This window comes from Gnatocerus cornutus, chromosome 7 (genome assembly GCF_029298725.1).
Source record: "Gnatocerus cornutus isolate USDA-ARS CGAHR chromosome 7, icGnaCorn1.1, whole genome shotgun sequence".
Taxonomy (NCBI): Eukaryota; Metazoa; Arthropoda; class Insecta; order Coleoptera; family Tenebrionidae; genus Gnatocerus; species Gnatocerus cornutus.
The window spans coordinates 1,917,572-1,928,891 of NC_142239.1; the positions used below are offsets into that span (position 1 = coordinate 1,917,572).

The following is an 11,320-nucleotide window of genomic DNA, read 5'->3' on the forward strand; positions in this document are numbered from 1 at the left end:
GATTAGCAGAAGATCTATAAATGAAAAGGAAGGCACTAAACATACGGAGAAGAAGAAAAATATGGATATTGATGAAGAGAGAAAAGAGCAAGATTCAAGTGAAAGAAATATCTAGTTAATAAGAATCCGAGGTGTACCTAACTTAATTAGATGTTTGGAGAAATATCCAAATTATTGGAGAAATATACATGGAAGCAGTAGAAAAATACATTAAAAAGAGAAAATTAAATTGTTGAGAACACCAAAAGAATATAAAGAACTGGTTAACAAAATATGGACAGCGCAGACGACAAGTATGAAAAAAAGAGGAAGAGGCTAGAAAATCTGTAGCATTGTAGCAAATAAAACTATGATTAACATTTGGACAGAGGCAAAAAGGATGACAATGAACAGAAAGGAGTAAAAGAAAATCGTGGCAATCTGAGAGAAGACTGCGCTCTTTGCTTACACCCTGACAAGGAACAAAATCAAATTGATGTAAATAGTTTCACTCTTTAGTTCTTGTTTCAAAACTTCCTTTATGTCTTTACTTTTAACTGTCGGGTCTAGGTCTAGCAGCAACACTGTTTCTTTCCTCATTTAGACTTTTACTTCGTCCACTTTCTTTATTTCGCCTCTTAATTTTGCTTTAAATGCTTCTCTCTTTTCCCGGCTGTCCGCCTTAATCTTTAGAAGCACTTCGCCGCTTTCGTTCTTGGTCAGGCTATCTACAATGACTTCTCCCGTGGCGACTTTTTGTTTTATGCTTTTTATTATATCCACATCCGATCTATTCCCGAACGGTTTAAGGCTGTTCTACCCCTCAACTAAAATTCGTGTTTTGAAAAATATGCAACCCAACATACTAACCATTTGACACATGCCAATCATCCATAAGGGTGAAAATCGTCTGTAAAATTAGCATATTTTCTACCACAGTTTAGCAATAAACCAGGCAGATGAATTTGCCTTGCTTTGGAGTTTGTTTCGAACGTTTTCCCGATTTCGAAATATTATGTCTCTCGAAAATAATAATTGAAAAATAAAGAGAAATAATAAATGATGGCATCATCTAATAAACTTTAAATTTCAAGTAAAAAATGTTTCGTTAAAAATGTGTACCATCACAATTTTATTTTCAAAATTACACTGTGCGACAAATTCAAATTAATTTTGAATGTGTTATGGAATCCAAACAAAGTACATACCCAAAGAACATCCTTACCTCAAAACCTTCACAATTTTTAACATAAGTAGTTGAAAAAATCATAGAAAAGAGATTCTTTTTCTATTTTACTTATGATTTTAATGTATGTATCAATACTTAAATCTTATCAATATTTAAAATACACATAAAAAAACTAAAATTAAAAAAAATTATATGCAAATCATAACTTGTTTAGCCGCCAACTTTGATACAATTTTTTTACTCTTTATTACAAAATTCGATTTTTTCACAATAATTTTAAATTTATTGTATTTGGCAACGTACAGACTTTTCTTTTGGAAACAAAAATGTTTAAAACTGACAAAGTCATAAAATTTTACTTTTAAAATTAAATATAAAATTTGGTGGTGACTTGCGGTTACCGGGATATGTTTTATCAAAAGGTGGGCTACCTATAGAACATAACAGTTTTTTGGCTACTAAAACTTTGTCACGCAGTGTTTTAATTGATAATAAATTTAAATAAATTAGATTTAGATATTAGTTCATCTTGTCATTTCTTGTGTTTCAACGAATCCGCGGGTATTTAATAAAATCAATTCTACCAAATTTTAAAATGGATATTTGGGTACTTCCGAATAACATAAAATATTACAGCTGGGTAAAGAATATGTTCTAGAGCTACAATTTTTTTTATAAAATTGAAAAAACACTCGATCACGATTTTTTTTTTCGATAAATCGCTTATGCCAAATCGCAGAAATAATCGCAAATAATCGCGGAAAATGCAAGATTGTAGAAAAAATATTGTGTGTATTTCGAGCGCAAATTCAAATTGCCGTTTTCGAGAGGTTGTCGCGCAACTTTAGATTTTTTGTCTCTTTCAATCGGCCATGTAAATTTTTACGCTCTTAATACACAAATAGCTATTAAAATTTGTGTTGTTGTACTTTTGCCATCAGCTACTTATATTAACGTGAATTTCAAAATTATGAAAGATATCCATCGATCTAGAAGAATTCTAAGTAATACTGGTGTATTAAACTATAACACTAATTTGTTTTTACTTTTTATACGTGGACGTCAAAAAACTATACATTTATACGCATCACGAAAAAATAAAAAATAACATATCTTGGCACAACTAAATATTTCAAAAATTGAGAACAAATGTCCACCTCCATGAATGTTTTCATCATTTTGGAAAAGTTTAAAAAGTTGCTACAGTAACACAATTTGAGATATGTATAAAGAAATCATTGAAAATGTAAAATCATGTTTTGGGTAATTATTTTAACAAAGTTGGAGAAATTGCCAAAACACCGAAGTAACAATATAGAGCTATGCTGGTATCTAAAAATCAAATAGTTACGGGAGCGCTAAATAGCTTTCAATCGTCTAATCTTTTTATTTTAAACTGACAGTCATGTATGGGAGACAACTCGGTGCTGACCTTTTTGGTCTTATGGCTACTTGAGAAAACATTCCACCCTGCCTGCGGCAAAGGACCAAATGGCCAAATATGCAATAAAATGCATAACAATCAATGTATGAAATGCAATTAATCCGTTGCCCTATATAGAATAGACTGTTTAAATGCAATGTTGTAATGCAAGTTATTAATTGAGGTCTACTTCAAGAGTCAAAAGCGAATTTTTTGTCAACAAAGATGAGTTTGATTGCACTAAATCTAAACTCAAAATACTACACTCAACTGAGAAAAAAAAGGTTCTGAAACTGTTCAGAAGTCACTGCTTTTTAATTATACAGGGTGTCCCAAAAGTGACGCACCACCTTAAAAGGGGGTAATTGGGTGGTCCTCCAGAGTACCAAAAAAATGTTAAAAAAAATTCCAGACTCTCTGTTTTCGCAGGAGGAGTAAAAGAAAATTAGGAAAATGGCAACATTGCAGAAGTGTACCCCCCTATAATTTAAATTTCCAGTAGTCAAAGCCATAGTAACGTTGCTGTTGTATTGTTGGCGTTAGTCAGGTCGGCTCATGAACGAGTATTGTAACTATGGTTTCACGTGAACGATGCCACACTGATCGAGATTGTTAATTCAAAAATTTTTTTAACAGTTTTTAGGCATTTCTTACAAGATTTTTCCGATTTTTTTTGCACCAGGCCTTTGCGCAAAATGTTCTTTGGGTAACAAATTTATTTGAACGTAAAATTATTGTACAGAAATCGTTAATTTTCGCATCAAACTTTGCCTCTTTAACCCATCGTATCTCGAAAAATTGAAGACATGGATTTTTTTTAACATTTTTCCGGTGATCTATGGCATTGTCTTATGATACAGTTTCACGGTGGTGCGTCACTTTCGGGACCACCTGTATTATCGATTGAAAATCATTTGCAATAGTTAATCTAATTATTAAAATGTCGACAAAATGTCTTAAAATTTATTTTTAGAAATCTTGCATGAGGGTTAAAATGTTATTATATTCAGATGTCTTCAATTCTTGGTAAGAAGTAGGTATAAAGTTGGGGTCCCAATGGTCAATCGCCGGTCGACCGAGTTGTAGTCGTCGAACCGTGATTAGGATTAGAGACCCCCTGTTGTGAGGGGCTGTAAATCAAGGCAACATTGAAGTGTTGGTTGCCGACTTTTTGTAAATTGGGAATCATTTTTACATGAAATTTTATTTTTTTCTAAAGAAACTGTTCATGTGGGGAAAAAACCAAGGAGTTTCCCGGATGTAGAATAAAATCCCTCATCTATCGAGTCGTAGTTCAAGCAAAAATTCCTAAAACTGTGCCCGTAAAACGACATGGCGTTTTTTCAGTTTTCATTTTTTTTAAATAAATTTATAAGAAATTTTATAAAATCAAAGAGTTTCCCGTGTACATTTCGATATTATCTACACGTACAAAAAAAATCAAAACTCCAACTCTTAATTTGTGGCCGTAAAAAGTAATGGCGTTTTGCGCTATTTCCTATGCACTTCGGCCGGGGTAGGACAGAGCCTTAAGGGTTTACGCTACGCTATACCCGGTATATGGCTTACGATTTTTCGTTTTTGAAGCGCATTTTGGACTTTGAAAAATCGCTCGACCTCTGTATGTATGCGTCTCAGGTAGAGCTATGGAGGTGACATCTTCGAATTTTGAAAAAATGAAAAATTTGACTTTAATTAATTAAAAACTGAAATTCCCATTTTTCGTTTTTAAGGAATATAAAGCAACCTACGAAGTTAAAAAAAATACCAACATGTGGAGAATTAAAACCTCTATGGAGGTGACATTTTTGTTTTTGTCATTATGCTATAATTTTGAAGTTATTAATAAAAAAACAAATCAAAAATAGGCAACCAACAGTACAACTAACGCAAATTATCTTATTCAAATCTCATGATTTACGACCGCTCACTAGGGGGTCACTGACGTTCCGCCCAATTGTAATAAACTGCTGTCGGGTAAAAGTAGGTAAAGACCCAACTGGTCGCTCTCGGCAACAAACATCGAAGGTACTTGTAGCAAGTGTATTGAGAAATAATATTTTTAAACTGTAATATAATTCACTGTTTTCCACATCACCCTTGGGGTACAGAGAGACGGCGCGTTTTTTTTTAAGTGCTCTCCCCAATAGGCCTACTGCACTCTTTTGACTCTAACTATAAAACTACTTTATTTTAGAAATGACAATCCGGACATTTGAACGAACATAATTTATAAGTCTTTCTTTAAAATTGTTTTTTAAAAATTTATATACAAAAGTATGATCACTATTAAAATTCAATGCTGCCGCATAACATCTCCCTTGGTAAGACCCGGCAAGAGAAAAGTTAATTCGTTTCCCACCTACAAATTTATTAACGACAGAATTGAAACATTCCACTATGTTATTAGCCACGTCGTAAAGTAAACTAACTGACAAATTCGCGACTCTATTTAATGCAAGTAAAAATATATCGTAGAGAGAACTATTTTTAAAATTATTATACTCAATCAAATTTGTGGTATTTAAAACTTTATTACAAAAATAAGTTGCGCATTTACTGTGATCACCGAATATATGAGCAGGTCCATTATGAATGTCTCGTTTTAAATTTTCGATTTTTTCTGAGAATGGCAAATTTTCATTTTTTCTGTATCTAATCGCACTTACTGCAGCTGTTCTAAATTGAAGTATATTTGTTCGCAAAAATTTTCTAACTTGAAGGTCTGTTCTGGGAATTTTTGAAATTTTGCGCAATTTTGTACAATAATTTCTTAAAACATGATTTCTACACTCAATTTTTTGAATAAAATATGTTGGTCCATATGGTCCATATGCTTGAATTTTCTTATACACACTACTGTCTCCATCACCGATAATAAATTTAAATCTTAAATTATGCATCTGAACAGACTTTTTAAAAGCCTCTAAAATAACACCTGCCTCCATTGATGTGGATGATTTTTTCCAATTTGCAAAACATTTATGGCGGGGCACTGATTTCTTATCAGTCTTGAATCGTTTACAAAACTTGCATAATTTATTTTTAACAGCCACATATAATTTTTTTTTGGTTCTCGCACCTATTACACATCCAACTCCCGATAAAGCATTATAATTAGACTTATAAGAACGCTTGGACCATGCTCCATCAACAATTACAGTAATAAAAGGTACCCCATCAGCATCAATATCACCTAATTCCACCGCTAATTTACTTTCTTCTTGTCCAGCAGATAGCATTTCATCAATAGCCAATGTTTGCGTTTTTTCAAAAACTTTTCTTTCCGTGTTAACGTATTTTTTAGAACTCATTTGTGGAATATCTAAAGCGGCACAAAATTCAGTTAATTGCGCATGACCCCCACCTACAGCAACATTTCCGCATACAATAGATTCATTAATTTCACATCTAGCATTTTCTGGTTCTGAACTGAAAGTATCTACAATTCTACACATGTTACACTTATACGTAAATATACTTTTTAAACCTATTCGTTTTTCCGCAATTATATCAAAGTTCTGAAAATTGCAATTAAATTGATCGTGTTTTAAATTTTTTATAGTATTAAACAAATGATTTATATCTACAATTCTACGACCACTGAGAGAAAAATTTGTATTATTGGAAACATTTTCTATTTCAAAGACATCGTCCGATAACTCTGACTCAAAACTGCTATTTACATTTTCACTTTTGGAACTCTTTCTAACATTTTTCCATAACCGCTTCGCAATTTGCTTTCTACTTTTTCGTTTAACTGATGTGCTTACATGATTTATTGAACCGTTCGCCATTGTAAAATAAAATAATTAAAAGCAAATAATAATCTAATCTAAAAAACAAAAATTTGCCAGTAACGATAAACACTCTCTATATCTGTAATAAACAGCAATTCTGATACAAGCAACTCACCCACTTTGAACAAAAAAACTCACTAAAGAGATTTAGAAAAGTAAATTGATTCAGAAGTCGAGCACAGTCAAAAACACAAGTGTTCACAGACTGAAAGAATTTAAATATTTTTTTCAAGATATTTATACATAGGGCTTTCATCCCTTTATTTGTTGTTGTAGTGGGATAAAGAAGTGGGGCTATCACCCTCTAAATGTTAAAAAATATTAACCAATATAGAAACTATGATAATTTAAAATGTTAAAATTGTTAAAAATTAGGGAACTATTTTTATTGATTATCGGGATGTATTATTATGAAGAGTTAATTTTTAAATCACAGAAAACAACAAAGTGAAAAAGGCCCAAAAACTCATGTGTCAGGTAAAAGGTTTGGTTAAAAAAAATTAAATGCGTTTTTCTCAAATAAAAATAATAAAATAATAAGTAATTTTAAACTTTTCCCGGCGACCAGTAAGGAAAAATTTCGGACTACATTTACGAAAATTACATTTTTCAATTAAAAAACATTTTGCCATTACGTACTATGGAAACTGGAAATTTGCGGATTTTATACATACATTTTCCATTAATTGAAAAAATAATTACGCCCGTAAAATTTTTACCTACTAGAACCAGAAATTTCACGGGCTCAAAACGCAGAGAAACTCAAATCCTGATATTTAAACTCATCTTTGGTCCAACACGAATTTATTGTTCCAACCGCTGGGTTTCTTAGGAAATGTGCAGGTCAAGCGACCGTTTCCATAAAGTTTATGATCCCCTCATTACCAAATCCTCGGTAATCCCTTTTGGCAGCTGTCAATCAAAGGTGTTGTTAAAGTTGCATACTTTTCAAACAGAAAGGCTCGTAGACTCTTAAGGATTAGTGTGTCCATATTTCTGTTCTTTTTCTTTGTCCTAGGTTTAAGGCCTCCTGTTTCTGTCACGCTTTTGCTTCTATTTCTTCTCTTTGTGGCTCCTAAAATTTTCATTTCTGGACCGTCCCTTCTAAACGTTCTCTCTGCCAGTTTCCTGACGTACTTTGCCTTTCTTTGTTTGTATAAATTGTTTTAATCCTCTGCAAGCCGCGCGTATGACATGACGTCTGTATCTTTCTTGTGCCACTCCTCTTCGGCAACGACGTGTATAAACCTGTCGTCTTCACATTCTATCCGTCCGTCGCTTGACACCCTTTTATTTCTTGCCACAAAGCTGACTAAATTATCCCTTTCAAGTAGTTGGTCATCCACAGCAGTTTTAATCTGAGGGTATTTTCCCATTATTTTTTGAATTGCCTTGCTTGCCGTGTTTCCCTCTTTTTTCGTCACCACCAGTACGTCTTCTCCACTTGTGCATTCTTGAAAAGCTCCTTCCCCCACTCTTATTGCAGTGTCTCCTGGACATGTCTATCGTCTACATCAGTACTTAATGCAGTTCTTATACAAGGTGTTTATAAATGTTTCTAGAATCAAGGGTGGCTATGAAATGTCAAAGAAATTTGCCGCTCATTACAAATGTGGGTTTTGATTTTTCAACTGACATTTGCACTTAACCTCAAACATGGAGCACATTAAGTTTTGAGAAATAAACTGTTCTAGTTGTGGTTTAAAATCTGAAAATCAAAAACTTGGACACAAAACTGTAAGTGAAACTTCGTTGACGTAAGTAACATTGTAAATAATTTTCAAGATAGTTATATTTACTATAAAAACAAAGCGGCAAAATAGTGCATTGCAGGAATTCCAGAGCCACCCTTGATGCTAGAAACATTTATAAACATTTTGTACATCTATCTCGGTGTGCAGCTTCTTTGTCTATATCTTGCCTGGTTTGCGTACCTGCTTCTTTAATTACAGGTGTCTCAAAATTCGCAAACTCCGAGTTCAGAGCGCTGTAGAGAATCACTTCAGTAGTTCAAAAATGAAAAAAAAAAAAAGATTCGGGATTTCCCCACATAGATACATTGATCTGAATGTACACTCTTTGAACTGGATTTTCTTCAAATACATGGTAAAAATTCCAGTGTTTATTGTTATTTGTGGTGTAGATGATTGTGAATAATCATAATGTAAAACAATTTTTTGAAGAATTTGCTTTATTTGGGAGTAAAAAATCTTAAATTTTTGTAATTTTTCTTAAAAATGGAACGGCAATGTTGCTAAAAATTAGTCTATTACTGTGGATGCAGGCAACTATGAATTTTGTCAAAAATTTGTCACCCTTCATAAAATTTTATTCAATTGATGGATTTTTATTCAAATAATGAATACGCAGACATGTATTTGGTTTTGAAGGCATCAGATAATAGACCTGTGGTAGCTGCTCGCCTATACCATGAGCGTGTTTTTTTTTACAAAAATGATACAAATTTGTGAATCAAAGTCACCTTTAAAGTTGTCACCCCGCTGATAATAGTCAAATTTTCAGCAGACAAAAAAAAACATGGGGTGCGATTTTATTTCTGTTCGATACGCTAACGAAGTGATAAATTTTCGTTAGTGACGTCATTTTTCACCATCCTGTCAAAGAATGCGATTTTATTTCTCCAAAATATCACTTCAGTAAGTGATATTTTTTCACTCACCTTACTCTGCCGATAAAAACTCACATAACCTAAAACCGCTGTTATTCCTTTCCCGCCAACAAGCCATCTTTAGTGTTGTGCGCTTGTGTACAAGTTGAAGAGGTAAATTATGAATACATTTTCAATTAAAAAGAATTAACAGTTTAAAACAGATGTTATTTAAGAAATAAAAACATTAATAACAATTTTTTAATCATTTATTTTCGTTGGTAGCATTATGGAGCAAAAACAAAGAGGTTCAAAGCCATCATTGGAACAACGGGCCCTTATGATCCAATTCATGGAAAACGAAAATAAATTTGCTCGAAACCAAGAGAGTGATGGGGCCAAAGTTGCAGGACTATGGAAAACCTTAGTCCTGCAACTTAATGCTATGGGTGGGGCAAATAAAGACAAAAAACAATGGCAGAAGGTTTGTATTGGTATTTAAAGCCCTATGTTTCATGATGGTAACTTTAAATATTCCCTAGTGTTGGAGTGACTGGAAAAGTGCCATTAAACAGAAGGCAGCAAAATTGAAAAGAAAGAGGCAACAAACAGGTGGGGCAGGACCATCAGAAGATGATAAACTGCAGGAATTGAATGCCATTGAAAGTCGGGTTCTTCAGATCATTGGGCCCGACTACTGTGGTGATGGGAAGACTCAAGAACTTCCCATCATCAAGATGAAGGTAAGTACATAATTTCTTGCTTCCAGGTTTATTTCTTTTAGGTTCCTGAAAAATAAATTATAATTGGCTCGGCTCGTACTTGAAATTTGTGTGTTATATGTACAATTTATTATGTGCATTCATATTTTTTTAATTAAATAAACTTCATCATTTTTAGAACACACCTTCAGTTCCTGTAGTCCCTCTGACTGAAAACCTGCATGGTTCGGTAGTTGGTACCTCATGCTCCTCTGCTGCCCCCCTTTGTGTTCCTTTTGTTTCAGAAGTACTAAAACATGTGTGTATAGTACTTTCCTAAATTAATCCCTTGTATTGTAGAATCCCATTGAATGTATTGTGGAATCCCGTCGTGCCTCACCTCAGCCATCAACTTCTTCTACAAATACCTCTAGAAAACGAGACCACCCTGAGAAGAATGTACCCATTAGTTCCTATTTTATATCCGTTCACAATTAATACCTCTGTTCGTAGAATCCTGCTGCCAATTTTTCCTCTCCTCAAAAAAAGAGAAAACGGCGAGTACTTCTTGAGGACGAGTACAAGCAAAAATTATAAAAAATTGAAGAGGAAGCAAATATAATTCGCAGACAGCAAGCTGCTGCTCTGGCCATGCAAGCTACTGCAATGCAGCAACTTGTTGAAGTGAACAAAGAAATTTTATGTGTTTTAAAAGAAATAAAATCGAATAAATAATTTCTTTTACTTATCTGAATTATCACCATTCCTTTTAATTTTCATCGTTACTTAGATTAGCAAAACTGACTTAAATCAGCTTGGAGCATGGGCAACCCATTATACAATAAAGTTTAACAACTTTAAATATCCTTACTTTATTAATTTATTACAAGAAAACCATGCAACTCTTAAATTAAAAAACAATAACACAAAAAATATAAGAAAGCAAAGAGATAATAAGACAAACAACGAAATCGTGTTTTAATAATTCCGATACAACGCTCAATACATGATCTCGCCCTACGATGAGCGATGTTGTATCGGAATTCAGGGGAGCTTTCTGGGGGATTCCTTACTGGGGTATACAGAAATGGCGTTAAGGGGTAACCACTATCTCCTGCAGAAAACTGTTACAAAACTTAATATTTTTTTGTTATACAGGGTCCGGCAACACTTGTGTCCACCCCCAAAATCGTCTTTAATTTTAAAGATAAAATTTTGAAAATTTGCATACGTTCACAGTTGACAAAGCTCTACAAGCTGACGCAAAAATTTGTTTTGTATCACTGATAGTTTTGGCGTCGCGACGCCTTAAAAATGTAATTTTTAGTTAATTGTGAGAGTTTGTGATATCAACCCCTAACTTAATTTTTTTTCAATATAAATGTGTAAAAAATATCTCAGCTGTTATTTTAGATTCAATGCAAATTGTCTTCAAAATTTGAGAGAAAAATGCGATTTTATCAAGTTAGTTTCCAATTTCATTACGTCAAAATTGGGAACTACGTTTACACCCATCTGTCAACATCTTGTGTCACAAATGACATCTATCCTTTGGCTCGCTTTAGATTGTAACAAAAGTCTTAATTGGTGAAATTGTCACTTTATGGATGTAAATTAACG

The 11,320-nt window shown here is 33.3% G+C and overlaps 1 protein-coding gene across 2 annotated transcripts; it reads left to right on the plus strand.

The window, feature by feature from the left end:
• Positions 1 to 9,032: 9,032 nt before the first annotated feature.
• LOC148170641 (uncharacterized) lies at positions 9,033 to 10,381 on the plus strand. 2 transcript variants are annotated; one of them, XM_088041692.1, is made up of 6 exons: positions 9,033 to 9,173; positions 9,285 to 9,483; positions 9,542 to 9,742; positions 9,900 to 10,007; positions 10,061 to 10,159; positions 10,214 to 10,381. In XM_088041692.1, the coding sequence occupies exons 2-6, from the start codon at positions 9,289 to 9,291 to the stop codon at positions 10,295 to 10,297; spliced, it is 687 nt and encodes a 228-aa protein (XP_087897818.1). In that variant the 5' UTR covers positions 9,033 to 9,173; positions 9,285 to 9,288; the 3' UTR covers positions 10,298 to 10,381. The 2 variants fall into 2 exon arrangements, with proteins under 2 accessions (XP_087897818.1, XP_087897819.1); XM_088041693.1 differs by lacking the exon at positions 9,900 to 10,007.
• Positions 10,382 to 11,320: the final 939 nt, after the last annotated feature.

What these genes read in the sequence shown, in the direction of transcription:
- LOC148170641 (XM_088041692.1), top strand. Translation starts at nt 9,289, where the DNA reads ATGGAGCAAAAACAAAGAGGTTCAAAGCCATCATTGGAACAACGGGCC. An exon ending in TTCCCATCATCAAGATGAAG is followed by an intron (nt 9,743 to 9,899) that starts GTAAGTACATAA and finishes CATCATTTTTAG; the next exon opens with AACACACCTTCAGTTCCTGT. An exon ending in GAGACCACCCTGAGAAGAAT is followed by an intron (nt 10,160 to 10,213) that starts GTACCCATTAGT and finishes CTCTGTTCGTAG; the next exon opens with AATCCTGCTGCCAATTTTTC.